Source organism: Aplidium turbinatum, chromosome 5 (assembly GCF_918807975.1).
Source record: "Aplidium turbinatum chromosome 5, kaAplTurb1.1, whole genome shotgun sequence".
NCBI classification, from domain to species: domain Eukaryota; kingdom Metazoa; phylum Chordata; class Ascidiacea; order Aplousobranchia; family Polyclinidae; genus Aplidium; species Aplidium turbinatum.
The window spans coordinates 23,035,111-23,051,655 of NC_137476.1; the positions used below are offsets into that span (position 1 = coordinate 23,035,111).

The 16,545-nt window shown below is 42.8% G+C and overlaps 5 protein-coding genes across 5 annotated transcripts; 4 read left to right on the forward strand and 1 right to left on the reverse strand.

Annotated features, from left to right (window-relative positions):
* Nucleotides 1–7,879: 7,879 nt before the first annotated feature.
* On the forward strand, nucleotides 7,880–8,513 carry LOC145770581 (uncharacterized). Its single transcript, XM_082582267.1, has one exon. The coding sequence runs from the start codon at nucleotides 7,885–7,887 to the stop codon at nucleotides 8,476–8,478; it is 594 nt and encodes a 197-aa protein (XP_082438393.1). The 5' UTR covers nucleotides 7,880–7,884; the 3' UTR covers nucleotides 8,479–8,513.
* A 213-nt stretch (nucleotides 8,514–8,726) lies between these two features.
* On the forward strand, nucleotides 8,727–9,096 carry LOC145770490 (histone H4). Its single transcript, XM_082582154.1, has one exon. It carries the CDS (start codon nucleotides 8,768–8,770, stop codon nucleotides 9,077–9,079), a length of 312 nt encoding a protein of 103 aa, XP_082438280.1. The 5' UTR covers nucleotides 8,727–8,767; the 3' UTR covers nucleotides 9,080–9,096.
* A 224-nt stretch (nucleotides 9,097–9,320) lies between these two features.
* LOC145770670 (histone H3) lies at nucleotides 9,321–9,811 on the forward strand. The gene has a single exon (XM_082582363.1). The coding sequence runs from the start codon at nucleotides 9,401–9,403 to the stop codon at nucleotides 9,809–9,811; it is 411 nt and encodes a 136-aa protein (XP_082438489.1). The 5' UTR covers nucleotides 9,321–9,400.
* Nucleotides 9,812–10,308: 497 nt separating this feature from the next.
* On the reverse strand, nucleotides 10,309–10,756 carry LOC145770584 (histone H2AX). The gene has a single exon (XM_082582268.1). It carries the CDS (start codon nucleotides 10,754–10,756, stop codon nucleotides 10,379–10,381), a length of 378 nt encoding a protein of 125 aa, XP_082438394.1. The 3' UTR covers nucleotides 10,309–10,378.
* Nucleotides 10,757–11,041: 285 nt separating this feature from the next.
* On the forward strand, nucleotides 11,042–11,410 carry LOC145770585 (histone H2B.1-like). The gene has a single exon (XM_082582269.1). The coding sequence runs from the start codon at nucleotides 11,045–11,047 to the stop codon at nucleotides 11,405–11,407; it is 363 nt and encodes a 120-aa protein (XP_082438395.1). The 5' UTR covers nucleotides 11,042–11,044; the 3' UTR covers nucleotides 11,408–11,410.
* The last annotated feature ends 5,135 nt before the right edge of the window (nucleotides 11,411–16,545 follow it).

A 16,545-nucleotide genomic window follows, 5' to 3' on the forward strand; every position in this document is an offset into this window, starting at 1 on the left:
CTCGTTTTTGCAATAAGAAGAAACAAGTTTGAAAGAAAGGAAAAAAGCAGCGCAAAGTTTTCGCAATTTACGTTTCTTTTAACTAATCGCTGGAAGCGATTTAAAAATTGCTTCCAGTCGCGAAGTTGCCAGATTAGCCAAATTCCGCGAATTAGTTTTTTTTTAAATAACTTTTCAAAATGCATGATAATCAATATTTTTCTAATATTGTAACCTTACCAGATGAAACCATATTCAACATTGTTCAATACATGTTCTATACTTGTTTAATACTCGTAATGTGGCGGATCAAAACTCATCCGCTACTTTTATAGGCTAACTTGCTATTTTTTGGGCTACTTTCAGAATTATTTTTGCTACAATTTATTAAAATCCACTACAAGTTATAAAATATATATGTAAATTTTATTATTTTTGATAGAAACAGGTAAATATATCCATTTAGCCTTTTTTGTCTAATATTTTCCTTGTTTTGGCCTTTTCTTTGTATTATTTTGGCTTTAAGACTTTTTCATAGTCTGGCAACTCTGCTCTGTTGGATGTTGTGCCAGTGAGCTGTGTAATGAGAAAATCTAGGGCACTGTTATGGTTATAATATCGGCCTTGTAAGCAAAAGTTTGAGCCAAATGTTGGCTTTACACTGTTATCCTGGCTGGATAGACTTTGGAATAAGACAGGATATGTGAGGTCTAAGCTAGACTTGACTTTGTAGCTGAGTTTTTGGTGTTCTCTAATTATAGTCGCATTTTTGCCCTTTGCCCGTTCGTGTGTAAGAGCTGCCTTTAATAAGTTAATAGCTGTTTATCTGCTAATAAATTTCATACAAAAATTACCCTAACAGTGTTTCCAGAAAGCAGTATAATTCATTATTTGAGTGTAATTTTGCAAAAATTTTCCGGGGGAGCATGCCCCCGGACCCCCCTAAAAAACACGTGCCTTCGGCACGCTCTATTCCCTCACGAGTTTTATTGCTTCCCTTGCTCAACCAACCAGGATACGCCACTGATCTTTCTTATGATGCTCTTACATGTGCAGGAATTTAATTTAAAAACCAAGCTTTTTTAACTGTTTTATCTTGGTAATGAGCTGCCACGTTGTGTATTTCTTTTGCAATCTATAGGCTTTTTAATGTCGTTGCTGCGAACACTTTATTTCTGTATAAAGTCTGCAAATAGTTCTTGTTTTGATAGTCCGTTGCCTAATTACGATATGTGTGTGTGTATTAGTTTGTTTTTGCGATGTTGTTAGAGTTCAGTCGTGTTCTCATTGCTTCAAGAATTGGCGAACGAGAAGACGACTGATTGCTAACTAATTCGTCTACTTGTTTTAAAGTATCAGGTTTGGTTTGGTGGCCGTGCTTGAGTATATTTTTATCGATGCATATGCCGCAATATTATTACAGTAGATCTTCTCATGCACGTCTTAAAGCATTAATTAAGGTTTTGCCACCTTTTCCTTTTGTTGGTTTTGCTACTGTATTTCTTTTTCACAATATCATTTCTCTTGCATTCTGACAAAGAAAAATAAATTGAATTGAATAAATGTGCGCAACTGTATCGTGCCTGTTTGGGCACCCACAAGGTATCAAACTAGTCACAGTCGGTCAATCCCTTCATGAGCAATATGTGGTTGACCGCTTTATTGAAGATAGCATACGCTGTTATACAAATCCCATGCTGCAGGCCTTGCTTGAGTATATTTTTATCGATGCATATGCCGCAATATTAGATCTTTTCATGCACGTCTTAAAGCATTAATTAAGGTTTTGCCACCTTTTCCTTTTGTTGGTTTTGTTACTGTATTTCTTTTTCACAATATCATTTCTCTTGCATTCTGACAAAGAAAAATAAATTGAATTGAATAAATGTGCGCAACTGTACCGTGCCTGTTTGGGCACCCACAAGGTATCAAACTATAGTCACAGTCGGTCAATCCCTTCATGAGCAATATGTGGTTGACCGCTTTATTGCACATAGCATACGCTGTTATACAAATCCCATGCTGCAGGCCTGCAACAAAACGGAAAAAAATGAAAAAGCACTGGTCACAATTTCTACTACTTCATAACGTCCACCTTATAGGGTGGTCCTCATCTGGCGACTTTTTCAAGCTTTACACGGGCGCCCTCTAAAATAGTTCCAACTTGGTCTCAAGTTGTTGTTTTTCTGCTTTTTTTTTTAATAATCAACAGTGCTCAAAGACCTTGAATTTTTTGCATGCGGGCCACTTAAGCACTAAGGAGAGTTGTGGCGGGCCGCACTAATAAAATTTTAGGTTGGTTGAAAAGAACGCATTTCGTACCCAGTAGCCTATCCAGCGTTACATGTTAATATTTATCTTCGAATACCGCAGCAACAAAATTAGTTGAACAACGCTACTGCAAGGCCAAGCTCCTTTAACAACACTTTTGACTTCTTTAACAATGCCTAATAAACGAGGCCACTTGTTTTGCGCACTTATAACGAGGCGAGCGGTTTTATCAGAATATTCATCGCCAAGCAAGAGTGGTGTCGTCACTTCGCTTCACAACAGATGTCTTGCAATTAACTGTTTCAGTAAACAAGGAAATGTTTGACACATCGCATTACAGGCAACAATAGTGACCTGCAAACATATCAGTGAAAATAGGCTCCAATAACAGGGAGAAAGAAACCAGGCACCATGAAACAAACTCTTGTGGAAATCACCGAAAAAAACGTTTCTGTCGTAACTTATGAACAGTGCTCCTTCTGAAAAAGCAACGACTTGGTTTTTTATCCTTTTTGTGAGAATCTCTATAAACGTCTTTTTTTGATTATTAGACAACTGTCACTTGCGGTGCTCATCAGCATGGCAAGACTTGTTGATTAACAACATTTTGCAGTAGCCTGCTATGCTAAATATTTTCGTATTAAAACCAAAAAAGTCTTTTAATTTTTTTTGAAAATATAATATTTTGCCATTTTTTTATAAATTGAGTTTGCATACCGACCTATTTTGCCAACAAAAACTTGTATAAAGGGAACACTGCTCGTGAAACACAATAACGGTGAAATGCACAATAGTGTTTACAGACAATTTCGAAGTTCGAAAACAGGCATTTTAATCAATCACCGGGACAGTGTAGTTGGACATCGCATTGGTATAACTTTAAGCGACCTCCACCTAGAACTACAATCTGATTGGTCGGTCGGTGGAATCGTTATGCAAAGCAAAAATATGCCAAGTCCCGGAAAGTATTTTTTGCCTTCATGCTCTTTAACTCATCAAGAAAAGTCTTTTTGGTTATACTTGTACGCTGATACCTTCCGCGGGCCGCCATTTGGTGACCCCTGTTCTAGAACATCAGATGACAGCTAACATTTTGTCTTACTTTCGTGCTATAGGCCGTAATATTGGCCTTTTTCTAGATTTGGCCTTAAATTTGGCCTTTTTTTAAATTAATCTTCAAAATGCATAATAAGCAATATTTCTCACACATCGCAACCTTTACCAGATGAAAACCGTATTCACCATTGTTCAATGCACGTGCTATATTATACTTGTTTAATACTTGTAATGTGACGCCGGCGCCGAGTCAGACTGCTATCACACTCTCAGCCAGTCAGTGGTGCCAGATGTCGCCACTGCAGCGGATTAAAACTCATCCGCTACAGTTCATTTGTACTTGCTATTTTTCGGGCTCTCTCAGAAAAATTTTGCTACGATTTATTAAAACCCGCTACATGTCATAAAATATCAATAAAAATGAATACTACGGACATTACTTTGATAGAAACACGTAAATATCTATTTGGCATTTTTTTTTATCTAACATTTTCCTTGTTTGGCCTTTTTTTGTATTATTTTGGATTTAAGACCTTTTCATTAGTCTGGCAACTCTGATTGGACCTATAGCCAAGTAAAAGTTTGTTTGCACTGAGCGTGTACATTAATTTTTTTTTTTCTTTATTTGGACAAAATTGATATCAGCCCTGCTGTTAACACTTTTGGAAAGCAACATAAAAATCCTTCTTTCTAAGTGACCAGAATTATTTCCTTGCATCTGAATGGAAGGCCTTTTCGATGGTCTTCTAAGCTGCTTACTGCATATCAAACAGAGTCAACGCGAAGTGCACAGGTTCTGTTGGCCAGGTCACGGCGGCCAGCAGTCACAGTGGCCCTATTTCCGATTGCAATGTTTGTGTTCTTAAGCTCAGTCGAGAAAGCTGTTGCGATACATCTGGGCAATTTCAATAAAAGTGTGTACTTTGGCACTTTTTTATGTTGCCCCCCCTGCTAAAAATTTTGTGTTGGAATTTCTGACTGATGCTGTACGAGATCCTGCCGGATTACCTGGCAAGACGGGGGGAAAAGCGAAGCGCAATTTTAAGCTGTTTTCAATGGCAGTGCTCCAGAAGTTAACATAATGGGGAGTTAATTGCCAGATTCCGAAACGAAAACATGCAATGCGATCAGTTCTTCATGTCTCGGTCTATTCTAAAAGCAAAGTCGTCTAATCGTTTCAAAAATACGAATTATAATGTTGGACAAGTCCTGCCTAAGATATTGTCGGTTTCGGTTTGTCCCTTTCCTTTCTAGTTGACGACATTGTTCAGGTTTTTGTCTTTTACCCATATGCGCAGGCCATGTCAACGTGCAAGGCTTCAGATTTGACTGGACGCCGATCTGCAGCGCTTGATAGCAGTCAAAATCGCGAGTATAACTTGATACTTTGGACCTTCCCCATCTTCCCCTTTGACAATAGGCTAGCGTTTAAAAGTCGTGTGAAGTGTGATTGGCACGCAGATTTTTTCAGCATTTTTAGAGTGAATATTATCTTATAAAGTGAATAGTGAGTGAGAGTGAATTTTAATTGTTAATTGTTTGAAAGTGCACTGAAAATTGGTCTTTTCGCGTACAAATCTCACAATAATTCGCTCCCAGTGCCGGATTAACCATTAGGCAAAGTAGGCACGTGCCTACAAGGCCAGTCAAAAATCCAGGCCACTTTAAAATCAGTAGAAATTTGGTCATGTTTTCAAAATAATTATTTTCTAAAGTAAAAAGTATTTATCTTAATTGCTCTGTATTTCCAGATGAAGTAAAGGTCGCAAAAATCTTTAAAAAAAGACGAATTGAAACATGTTGTCACTTCAAAACAATATTTTGCAGCGCTTCAATACTAGTAGCAAGTTGCTTCAAAGTTCCACTATCGAACTGACACTAGCCATTGGTGGATAAATTCTTGGATGAGTGCAGAGAGAATTTTGACTGTTATTGGCAGCAGGCACGTGATTGCTGTGGCAGCAGCATATATAAATCTGAAAGTCGGCGAGCACCAAAGCGACAGAAGAATGTCAGTGATGGAGCTGCTACAGATGATGTGGACAGTGGAAGGAATGTCGGGCCAGCAAAAATTTAAAATCAACACGTTTTATGTGATCATCGACCAACTAAAGAGCGACTACAGAAACGTATCGATGCATATTCCATGGTGCTGCAGAGGTTTGGAGTTTTGACAGAGTACGACTCCATGTCTGTTAAAGACATCGATGTTGCTGTTGCAGGTCTGGTTGGTGTGTATTCAAAGGACCTTTCTTCCGGCTTCTCATCAGAATTTCGTCAGTTTATGTGCTGGTATAAAGACTATAAAGAGCAAAGACGCGATGAAACAGCAGCAACAGGAAGGGCCCAGAAGATGTTTAAAATGCTGCACACAACTGGTGTTTATAATGCACTTCCGAACACTGAAGTAGCACTTAGAATGCACTTGTCTCTAATGGCTACGAATTGCTCGGGGGAACGCTCGTTTTCACAACTGAAACGAATTAAAGACGTCAAACGATCAACAATGTGTCAACAACGTCTTGGTACACTGGCACTTTTGTGTATCGAAAGCGATCTACTCCGTAAGATTGACCTCCAAAAACTAGTTAACGTGTTTTCAATTGCAAAAACGCGCTAAGTTGTTATTTAGTTAGGCATATGGCCAAGTTTTTGCACGGTACCCTGTGTTATAGTTGCAACAACGATCTTTGTGACAATGATTTGGCAACACTGATAATTTCAATATTTTAGTTGGCAACCCTGATTTTCGGGCCACTTATAAAATGTGCCTACAGGCCAGCAGACCCTTAATCCGGCACTGTTCGCTCCTCTAATCTTTTTAAATACCCCAAGGCGGTTCACCGCCTGTCCACAAGAGGTCGTGATGAGGACTCGCTAAACGTTCCATAGCTTTCAAAAACACCACTCAGCCTACTCAGCATCTAACAGACTTCACAGGAGCGAAAACATGAAACGAATTTCCTACTTCACTTTTGTCCACAAATTAAAACAGCATCTAAGCAAATCGGATACCCAGTGGGAAATTCACTTGAGGCCGTTCTGCACACTTGCGAAGGCTTCAATCAACCATCCGAAATGGCTTACACTACATGTAAAAGGCTACCAAAGCAATATTGTCCACTGCAAATGTCTGTGTTTGTAGATCTCAACAGCAACGACAGCGTCACAAAAGAGACGAGAGCTACACCAACACCATCAGGACTCCGACGCACATATCCACAAGCTCATCACATCCATCGCCAGAAACAATGCCTTTGGATCTCGAAGCTCAACCGTCTTTGGCTATACTGTGTGATCACTGGTCGTAGCAAGAGCTCATCATCATGCCCTCCCGAGCCACATCGCGTCGGCTTCCAGCCTGGTGATGGGTTTCTTTCATGTCCCTTTTCTTTTCCTGTCCGATCATGATGATGGCACATCCACGTCATCAATATTGGAACTGGCAAGATAACTTTTTGAGATCAAAAACGCACGGAATCTTCTGCGTTGCCAAGAAAATTGAACGGCAATTTTGTGCGTTTTGGACCTTTGCATCTTGTAAGCATCTTCGTCTCGTCAGTTGGTTTTTATGTTGTGCCGTGATGCTGCTGAACTGGTAGTTTTTACCTGTCTCTCAGCATCCTTGGCAAAACAGTTTGAGAATGAGATCCTTGACAAAGTCGGTCGTTCTGACTGACAAAACGTTCGAAATGGAGCTGGTTATCGCTCTCAACATCTTGTGGTAGCCCAATTTGCAGTCTCCAAAAGAACCCAAAATATCATTCTACAATCTTCCATTAGGCTATACTGTTCAATGCTGCACGTGCGGCGCCTTTCTTTGCTTTTGTTGAATTTTGTGCCGTTTGTTGTCTGGGTTGTGTGGCCTTGCTTGCAACCGACACTTCCTGTACTACATGAGCAATGAGCTCAATGAGTTCTTGGAGGAGGATTTGAAAAGAAACAATGCAAATGGAACAACACCGAAAGCAACCGTGCGGTTCCTTTGCAAAAGGGGCCCAGTTTTTCCATCGCCAGGTGGCGGCAAACGTACGTGCGATTGCGACAGGCACGCGGAGCCGTCGTGTCCTTGCGAGCGTGCTAAGATCAAGGCCTGTGCGACAGACGACCGAAAAGCTGTGCTTTTGGGCCCTAGTCCGTTCGAGCCATGCGCGTGGCAATCGCGCAAGCGTGCACGGACTGGGGCCGACTCAAGCTTGTTTGCACACAGCCGCGTCAAAATCGTAAGCGCATGAGTTTGTCGCCGAAAAGTCTTTAGCTGCCTGCTATCGAGGCGTCTTGGCAGAAGCCAGGTCAAACCAATTCGCCAGCGCTTCAGTCAGCTGACGACCCGGTTTGTTTGGCGGCCAACGTCAGGCAGAATCGGGCCCCTGAAGAGGAGATCTGCGACCAGGGCGGCGTCGATCGACCCCGCACAAGCACAGGTTTTAGATGGATCAACGCGAGATTGCACGCGCGCCGCCGCCGCGATATCGTTTCGCTTTGGTCGGAAATTGCGGTACTAATTTGTTATCGCGGCGACGCGCGCGATCGATCAACAAAAGCATTACATATTCAGCAATCCAAACGAGCAAAATAATGTCAACCGACGCTTCGAAAAAGCAAAAGAAAACCGCCGCGCACCCTCCCTATGCGGACATGGTGAAAGGTGCGATCGGTGCTCTCAAAGACAGAAGCGGATCTTCCCGTCAGAAGATTCTGAAGTACATCAAAGACAATCACCAGGTCGGCGACAACGCCACCAGGCTGGTCTGCTCCGCGATTAAGCGGCTACGCGCCAGCGAGCAGATCGTGAGTACCAAAGGCACCACCAGTGGCGCGTCTGGTTCCTTCAAGCTCAACAAGGCTGCAACCGAGCCGAAGAAAAAGAAGACGACTGCCAAAAAGCCGAAGACAGCTGCCCAGGTGAAAAAGACCGCCGCTAAGAAGACTGTCAAGAAAACGGCGACCGGTGGCGCTGCCAAAAAGACTGCGAGCAAGAAGGCGACGACCAAGAGCGGATCGAAAAAGACCGCTGTCAAAAAGTCCAGCCCCAAGAAACCGTCTGCCAAAAAGGGCGCAGTCAAAAAGCCGGCTGCCAAGAAGGCGACCGCCGCCAGCAAAAAGACCAAGAAGCCGGCCGCGAAGAAAGTGGCCAAGAAGCCAGCGGCGAAGAAATCTGGAAAGAAGTGAGCTGTCACACGTCGTCGTCAGCAGCAGCGGTGAGCATTCGCAAAACGGCTCTTTTCAGAGCCACCCATCACTGCGTGAAAAGAGCACTTCGATGCGTTCGGCGACCAGTCCAGCGCGATGCGACGCCATTTTTCGACGTTGATCTCTCGCGCCATTGGCGGCCGGAAAGTGTTTCGACGGCGTTCGAAATTGCGATAGATAAGTCAGCAAACGTGCCGTCAGAGAACACTTGCTAAGTTAATTTCACTTTGTGTTGAATTTTTGTTGTATTTGCATCCATCTTACGAAAATGTCTGGACGTGGCAAAGGAGGAAAAGGTTTGGGAAAGGGAGGCGCTAAGCGCCACAGAAAAGTCTTGCGTGACAACATCCAGGGAATCACCAAGCCCGCTATCAGGCGACTCGCTCGTCGAGGCGGTGTCAAGCGCATTTCCGGCTTGATTTACGAAGAAACCCGAGGCGTGTTGAAGGTCTTCCTTGAGAACGTGATTCGCGACGCCGTCACCTACACCGAGCACGCAAAACGAAAGACAGTCACCGCCCTCGATGTCGTTTACGCGCTGAAGCGCCAAGGACGAACCCTGTACGGTTTCGGCGGTTAGAAGGCTCATCAATGACAGCAACAACAAACCGGCCCTTTTCAGGGCCACTTAAACTTTTGAAAAGAGACTTTTACCGCGCGAGTCCTTCGGGCACGCCGGCGCTCATTTCACGCACGGTTCGCCGGGACCGAGAAAATTAAGGTCGTTGAGAAATTATGCTCAGTTTTCAACTCGCCGCCCGATTGGCTGACAAAAGAGCGCGCGCTTTGCTCAGAGCCAATGAGATCTCTCCTGACTCGGCTCGCCGACGCTATATAAGCCATCACGCTTGCCGGTGCAGTCAGACCTCTTGTCAAGAGAAGAACAATAAAAAATCGCGAAATGGCTCGAACTAAGCAGACCGCTCGCAAGTCAACTGGTGGCAAAGCGCCCCGAAAGCAGCTGGCAACGAAGGCCGCTCGCAAGAGCGCCCCAGCCACCGGGGGCGTCAAGAAGCCTCATCGCTATCGACCGGGAACCGTCGCCTTGCGTGAAATCAGACGTTACCAGAAGTCAACTGAACTGCTCATTCGCAAACTTCCCTTCCAGCGACTGGTTCGCGAGATCGCCCAAGACTTCAAGACCGACCTTCGTTTCCAGAGCAGCGCCGTCATGGCTCTGCAAGAAGCCAGCGAGGCGTACCTTGTCGGCCTGTTCGAAGACACCAACCTGTGCGCGATCCACGCCAAGCGGGTCACCATCATGCCCAAGGACATCCAGCTAGCCCGTCGCATCCGCGGAGAACGCGCTTAAGCGTCGTCCTCGCATCAAACGGCTCTTTTCAGAGCCACCTGTCACTGTGAAAGAGACTTGGCTGCGCGAGTAAAGCGTAGGGCTATTCGAAAAGTTGTCGGCGATCCTGAGCAAAATGTTCAAGGTGTTTCTTTTTTCGAAACGAGACTTCAGTTTGAACAGCCCTTGGTTTGAGGGCGCAGCCAGTAGCCTTACCTAAATAGCTTATTATTTAGCGCAAACTACGCTCCTGGGCGCGTTGTGCATGACGGTGAAATTGCTTTTCAGCCATAATGCTCAGTAGTTGTAGGTATAGCATGTTTTCGGGCGAATTCATTTAAATTTTCAGCAACCGCTGCGATTTCATTTGACACCGCAGAGAAGAGCACACTTCTCTCAAAACGAAACCACCACGACTAGTAAAACCGAGATTTTGGGCTCATTATTTCATTGAAATTGCACGCGCTCAAACCTGGCCATATTGTAGCTGGTCGTGTCAACACAAGAACCTTTGCGTTCATTACATCTTTTGCAACATGAGGTGGCTCTGAAAAGAGCCGTTTTGTGCGAAAGGCAAAAATCGCCGACTTAAGCTTTCTTCGAAGTCTTCTTGGGAAGGAGCACGGCTTGGATGTTGGGCAAAACACCACCTTGTGCAATGGTGACTCCGCCCAGAAGCTTGTTCAGTTCCTCGTCGTTGCGGATGGCGAGCTGAAGGTGACGGGGAATGATTCTCGTCTTCTTGTTGTCGCGGGCGGCGTTACCGGCCAACTCCAACACCTCGGCGCTCAAGTACTCGAGCACGGCCGCAAGGTACACTGGTGCTCCTGCACCAACGCGCTCCGAGTAATGTCCAGTGCGCAAGAGTCTGTGCACACGACCGACTGGAAATTGAAGACCAGCTCGCGACGACCTGCTCTTTGGCTTCGCCTTGGATTTTCCGCCGCCTTTGCCACGTCCTGACATGTTTCAATTAATTGAGGTTTGCAAAGTAGTTGAAAACAAAATAGAATCAGAATTTACCGAGCAGAGCGCGCGAAACGAGTTTTTATACCATCCGAGCTGTCGTCGAAAATCTGACGGTTTTTATGGCGCGCGCCAGCGCTGGCCAATGGAAAAACAGCGACGCGCGTTTCATTTTTTTCATTGGCCAAATCCAGCAGCCACTCGACGCTTCATTTGCATACGCTCGAGCTATAAAGCAAAAATCTACGATGCGCGCTTTATCACTCGTCTTTTGAGCAAACTAGCGAAATGGCGTCCGCAAGCAAGGGAAGCAAGAAAGCTGTCAAGAAAACCGCACCTGCCGACAAGCAGAAGAAGAGGCGCGCAAAGCGAAAGGAAAGTTTCAGCATCTACATCTATAAGGTGCTCAAGCAAGTCCACCCGGACACGGGAATCTCCAGCAAGGCGATGAGCATCATGAATTCTTTCGTGAATGACATCTTCGAGCGCATCGCCTCTGAAGCGTCCCGTCTGGCTCACTACAACAAGAGAGCGACCATCAGCAGTCGCGAAATCCAGACTGCCGTTCGATTGCTGTTGCCCGGCGAACTGGCGAAGCACGCCGTGTCCGAAGGCACCAAAGCAGTCACGAAGTACACCAGCTCCAAGTAAACGACGACCTGCATTTCAAACAACAAACGGCTCTTTTCAGAGCCACCTTGTAAAGCAAAAGAGTCTTTTCACTGGGTTGGTTGCTGGCTGCTGTGTTTCATCAGCATTTTTCGTTCGCGAAAGCCTCGACGCCCGTTTCGCAGACGTTCGAAATTACTCACTGAGCCAGACAAGTTTTCTTTGAGGTGGACTTCGAAAATTCCTTTTCGTTTCAACCAAACACAGCCCTTGAGGTAACCTGGGTCGCTTCTTTAATTTCAGTTGTCCTAACCCCCGACGTCTGTCTTGACAGGTTTTTCTTACCTTGCAAAGCGTTACATTTCCCGTGCCAAGCAACCGCACTCGTTGCGATTCCGAAAACGTTTCAGCGAGCACAAACATTATGCCGGGTGGAGATTCAATTCGGACAAAGAACGATAAATTGGCCCAAACCACATCTACTTTCTGTATTTGTTGATTTGGGGAGCCACAAGTGGAGTTAAAGTGTGGGACCATCACTGAAATCGCAACCTTTTCAATATTTTGCAGTAACCTGAAAAAGCACTTGCATTCTCCAAATCAACCTATGCCGCAACTCTTTAATCATCTGACTCTATTATTGATTGTTGCACCAAATCCTGGTATAGCATGCCTTTCCAAATGCCACTTTCGTAAATTTTTCCTACCTATATTACTATATTGTACATTAACATATTCTACTATACGTATATCTTATCATACATTACACCCGAATGGATGAGGATGATGATTAATATCTTTATTCTTCCATGAATAAGCTACTATACCGTGTTGCATAATTTAATGTTTGCCATATCACCAAGTTACTACAAGCTTGCATCTACCTTCCTACTGATTATTATAGGCTGTTACGTTTGTTCAGAAGATCGCTTGACTTTTCGTGAGATTATTGTTTAGGTTGGTTTGAAAAAGATGCTTGAAACAACTCAGACACTACATCCTTCATCGGCACTACCAAAGAGTCTCCTCCTCTCGAAAACACTCCATCCCTCACTGACGCTATCAAAGATGATTCACCTCTTGTTATATTGGCGATACCAAAAACACCCTATGCTATATCATCATCTTTCTTATGATGCTCTTACATGTGCAGGAATTTAATTTAAAAACCAAGCTTTTTTAACTGTTTTATCTTGGTAATGAGCTGCCACGTTGTGTATTTCTTTTGCAATCTATAGGCTTTTTAATGTCGTTGCTGCGAACACTTTATTTCTGTATAAAGTCTGCAAATAGTTCTTGTTTTGATAGTCCGTTGCCTAATTACGATATGTGTGTGTGTATTAGTTTGTTTTTGCGATGTTGTTAGAGTTCAGTCGTGTTCTCATTGCTTCAAGAATTGGCGAACGAGAAGACGACTGATTGCTAACTAATTCGTCTACTTGTTTTAAAGTATCAGGTTTGGTTTGGTGGCCGTGCTTGAGTATATTTTTATCGATGCATATGCCGCAATATTATTACAGTAGATCTTCTCATGCACGTCTTAAAGCATTAATTAAGGTTTTGCCACCTTTTCCTTTTGTTGGTTTTGCTACTGTATTTCTTTTTCACAATATCATTTCTCTTGCATTCTGACAAAGAAAAATAAATTGAATTGAATAAATGTGCGCAACTGTATCGTGCCTGTTTGGGCACCCACAAGGTATCAAACTAGTCACAGTCGGTCAATCCCTTCATGAGCAATATGTGGTTGACCGCTTTATTGAAGATAGCATACGCTGTTATACAAATCCCATGCTGCAGGCCTTGCTTGAGTATATTTTTATCGATGCATATGCCGCAATATTAGATCTTTTCATGCACGTCTTAAAGCATTAATTAAGGTTTTGCCACCTTTTCCTTTTGTTGGTTTTGTTACTGTATTTCTTTTTCACAATATCATTTCTCTTGCATTCTGACAAAGAAAAATAAATTGAATTGAATAAATGTGCGCAACTGTACCGTGCCTGTTTGGGCACCCACAAGGTATCAAACTATAGTCACAGTCGGTCAATCCCTTCATGAGCAATATGTGGTTGACCGCTTTATTGCACATAGCATACGCTGTTATACAAATCCCATGCTGCAGGCCTGCAACAAAACGGAAAAAAATGAAAAAGCACTGGTCACAATTTCTACTACTTCATAACGTCCACCTTATAGGGTGGTCCTCATCTGGCGACTTTTTCAAGCTTTACACGGGCGCCCTCTAAAATAGTTCCAACTTGGTCTCAAGTTGTTGTTTTTCTGCTTTTTTTTTTAATAATCAACAGTGCTCAAAGACCTTGAATTTTTTGCATGCGGGCCACTTAAGCACTAAGGAGAGTTGTGGCGGGCCGCACTAATAAAATTTTAGGTTGGTTGAAAAGAACGCATTTCGTACCCAGTAGCCTATCCAGCGTTACATGTTAATATTTATCTTCGAATACCGCAGCAACAAAATTAGTTGAACAACGCTACTGCAAGGCCAAGCTCCTTTAACAACACTTTTGACTTCTTTAACAATGCCTAATAAACGAGGCCACTTGTTTTGCGCACTTATAACGAGGCGAGCGGTTTTATCAGAATATTCATCGCCAAGCAAGAGTGGTGTCGTCACTTCGCTTCACAACAGATGTCTTGCAATTAACTGTTTCAGTAAACAAGGAAATGTTTGACACATCGCATTACAGGCAACAATAGTGACCTGCAAACATATCAGTGAAAATAGGCTCCAATAACAGGGAGAAAGAAACCAGGCACCATGAAACAAACTCTTGTGGAAATCACCGAAAAAAACGTTTCTGTCGTAACTTATGAACAGTGCTCCTTCTGAAAAAGCAACGACTTGGTTTTTTATCCTTTTTGTGAGAATCTCTATAAACGTCTTTTTTTGATTATTAGACAACTGTCACTTGCGGTGCTCATCAGCATGGCAAGACTTGTTGATTAACAACATTTTGCAGTAGCCTGCTATGCTAAATATTTTCGTATTAAAACCAAAAAAGTCTTTTAATTTTTTTTGAAAATATAATATTTTGCCATTTTTTTATAAATTGAGTTTGCATACCGACCTATTTTGCCAACAAAAACTTGTATAAAGGGAACACTGCTCGTGAAACACAATAACGGTGAAATGCACAATAGTGTTTACAGACAATTTCGAAGTTCGAAAACAGGCATTTTAATCAATCACCGGGACAGTGTAGTTGGACATCGCATTGGTATAACTTTAAGCGACCTCCACCTAGAACTACAATCTGATTGGTCGGTCGGTGGAATCGTTATGCAAAGCAAAAATATGCCAAGTCCCGGAAAGTATTTTTTGCCTTCATGCTCTTTAACTCATCAAGAAAAGTCTTTTTGGTTATACTTGTACGCTGATACCTTCCGCGGGCCGCCATTTGGTGACCCCTGTTCTAGAACATCAGATGACAGCTAACATTTTGTCTTACTTTCGTGCTATAGGCCGTAATATTGGCCTTTTTCTAGATTTGGCCTTAAATTTGGCCTTTTTTTAAATTAATCTTCAAAATGCATAATAAGCAATATTTCTCACACATCGCAACCTTTACCAGATGAAAACCGTATTCACCATTGTTCAATGCACGTGCTATATTATACTTGTTTAATACTTGTAATGTGACGCCGGCGCCGAGTCAGACTGCTATCACACTCTCAGCCAGTCAGTGGTGCCAGATGTCGCCACTGCAGCGGATTAAAACTCATCCGCTACAGTTCATTTGTACTTGCTATTTTTCGGGCTCTCTCAGAAAAATTTTGCTACGATTTATTAAAACCCGCTACATGTCATAAAATATCAATAAAAATGAATACTACGGACATTACTTTGATAGAAACACGTAAATATCTATTTGGCATTTTTTTTTATCTAACATTTTCCTTGTTTGGCCTTTTTTTGTATTATTTTGGATTTAAGACCTTTTCATTAGTCTGGCAACTCTGATTGGACCTATAGCCAAGTAAAAGTTTGTTTGCACTGAGCGTGTACATTAATTTTTTTTTTTTCTTTATTTGGACAAAATTGATATCAGCCCTGCTGTTAACACTTTTGGAAAGCAACATAAAAATCCTTCTTTCTAAGTGACCAGAATTATTTCCTTGCATCTGAATGGAAGGCCTTTTCGATGGTCTTCTAAGCTGCTTACTGCATATCAAACAGAGTCAACGCGAAGTGCACAGGTTCTGTTGGCCAGGTCACGGCGGCCAGCAGTCACAGTGGCCCTATTTCCGATTGCAATGTTTGTGTTCTTAAGCTCAGTCGAGAAAGCTGTTGCGATACATCTGGGCAATTTCAATAAAAGTGTGTACTTTGGCACTTTTTTATGTTGCCCCCCCTGCTAAAAATTTTGTGTTGGAATTTCTGACTGATGCTGTACGAGATCCTGCCGGATTACCTGGCAAGACGGGGGGAAAAGCGAAGCGCAATTTTAAGCTGTTTTCAATGGCAGTGCTCCAGAAGTTAACATAATGGGGAGTTAATTGCCAGATTCCGAAACGAAAACATGCAATGCGATCAGTTCTTCATGTCTCGGTCTATTCTAAAAGCAAAGTCGTCTAATCGTTTCAAAAATACGAATTATAATGTTGGACAAGTCCTGCCTAAGATATTGTCGGTTTCGGTTTGTCCCTTTCCTTTCTAGTTGACGACATTGTTCAGGTTTTTGTCTTTTACCCATATGCGCAGGCCATGTCAACGTGCAAGGCTTCAGATTTGACTGGACGCCGATCTGCAGCGCTTGATAGCAGTCAAAATCGCGAGTATAACTTGATACTTTGGACCTTCCCCATCTTCCCCTTTGACAATAGGCTAGCGTTTAAAAGTCGTGTGAAGTGTGATTGGCACGCAGATTTTTTCAGCATTTTTAGAGTGAATATTATCTTATAAAGTGAATAGTGAGTGAGAGTGAATTTTAATTGTTAATTGTTTGAAAGTGCACTGAAAATTGGTCTTTTCGCGTACAAATCTCACAATAATTCGCTCCCAGTGCCGGATTAACCATTAGGCAAAGTAGGCACGTGCCTACAAGGCCAGTCAAAAATCCAGGCCACTTTAAAATCAGTAGAAATTTGGTCATGTTTTCAAAATAATTATTTTCTAAAGTAAAAAGTATTTATCTTAATTGCTCTGTATTTCCAGATGA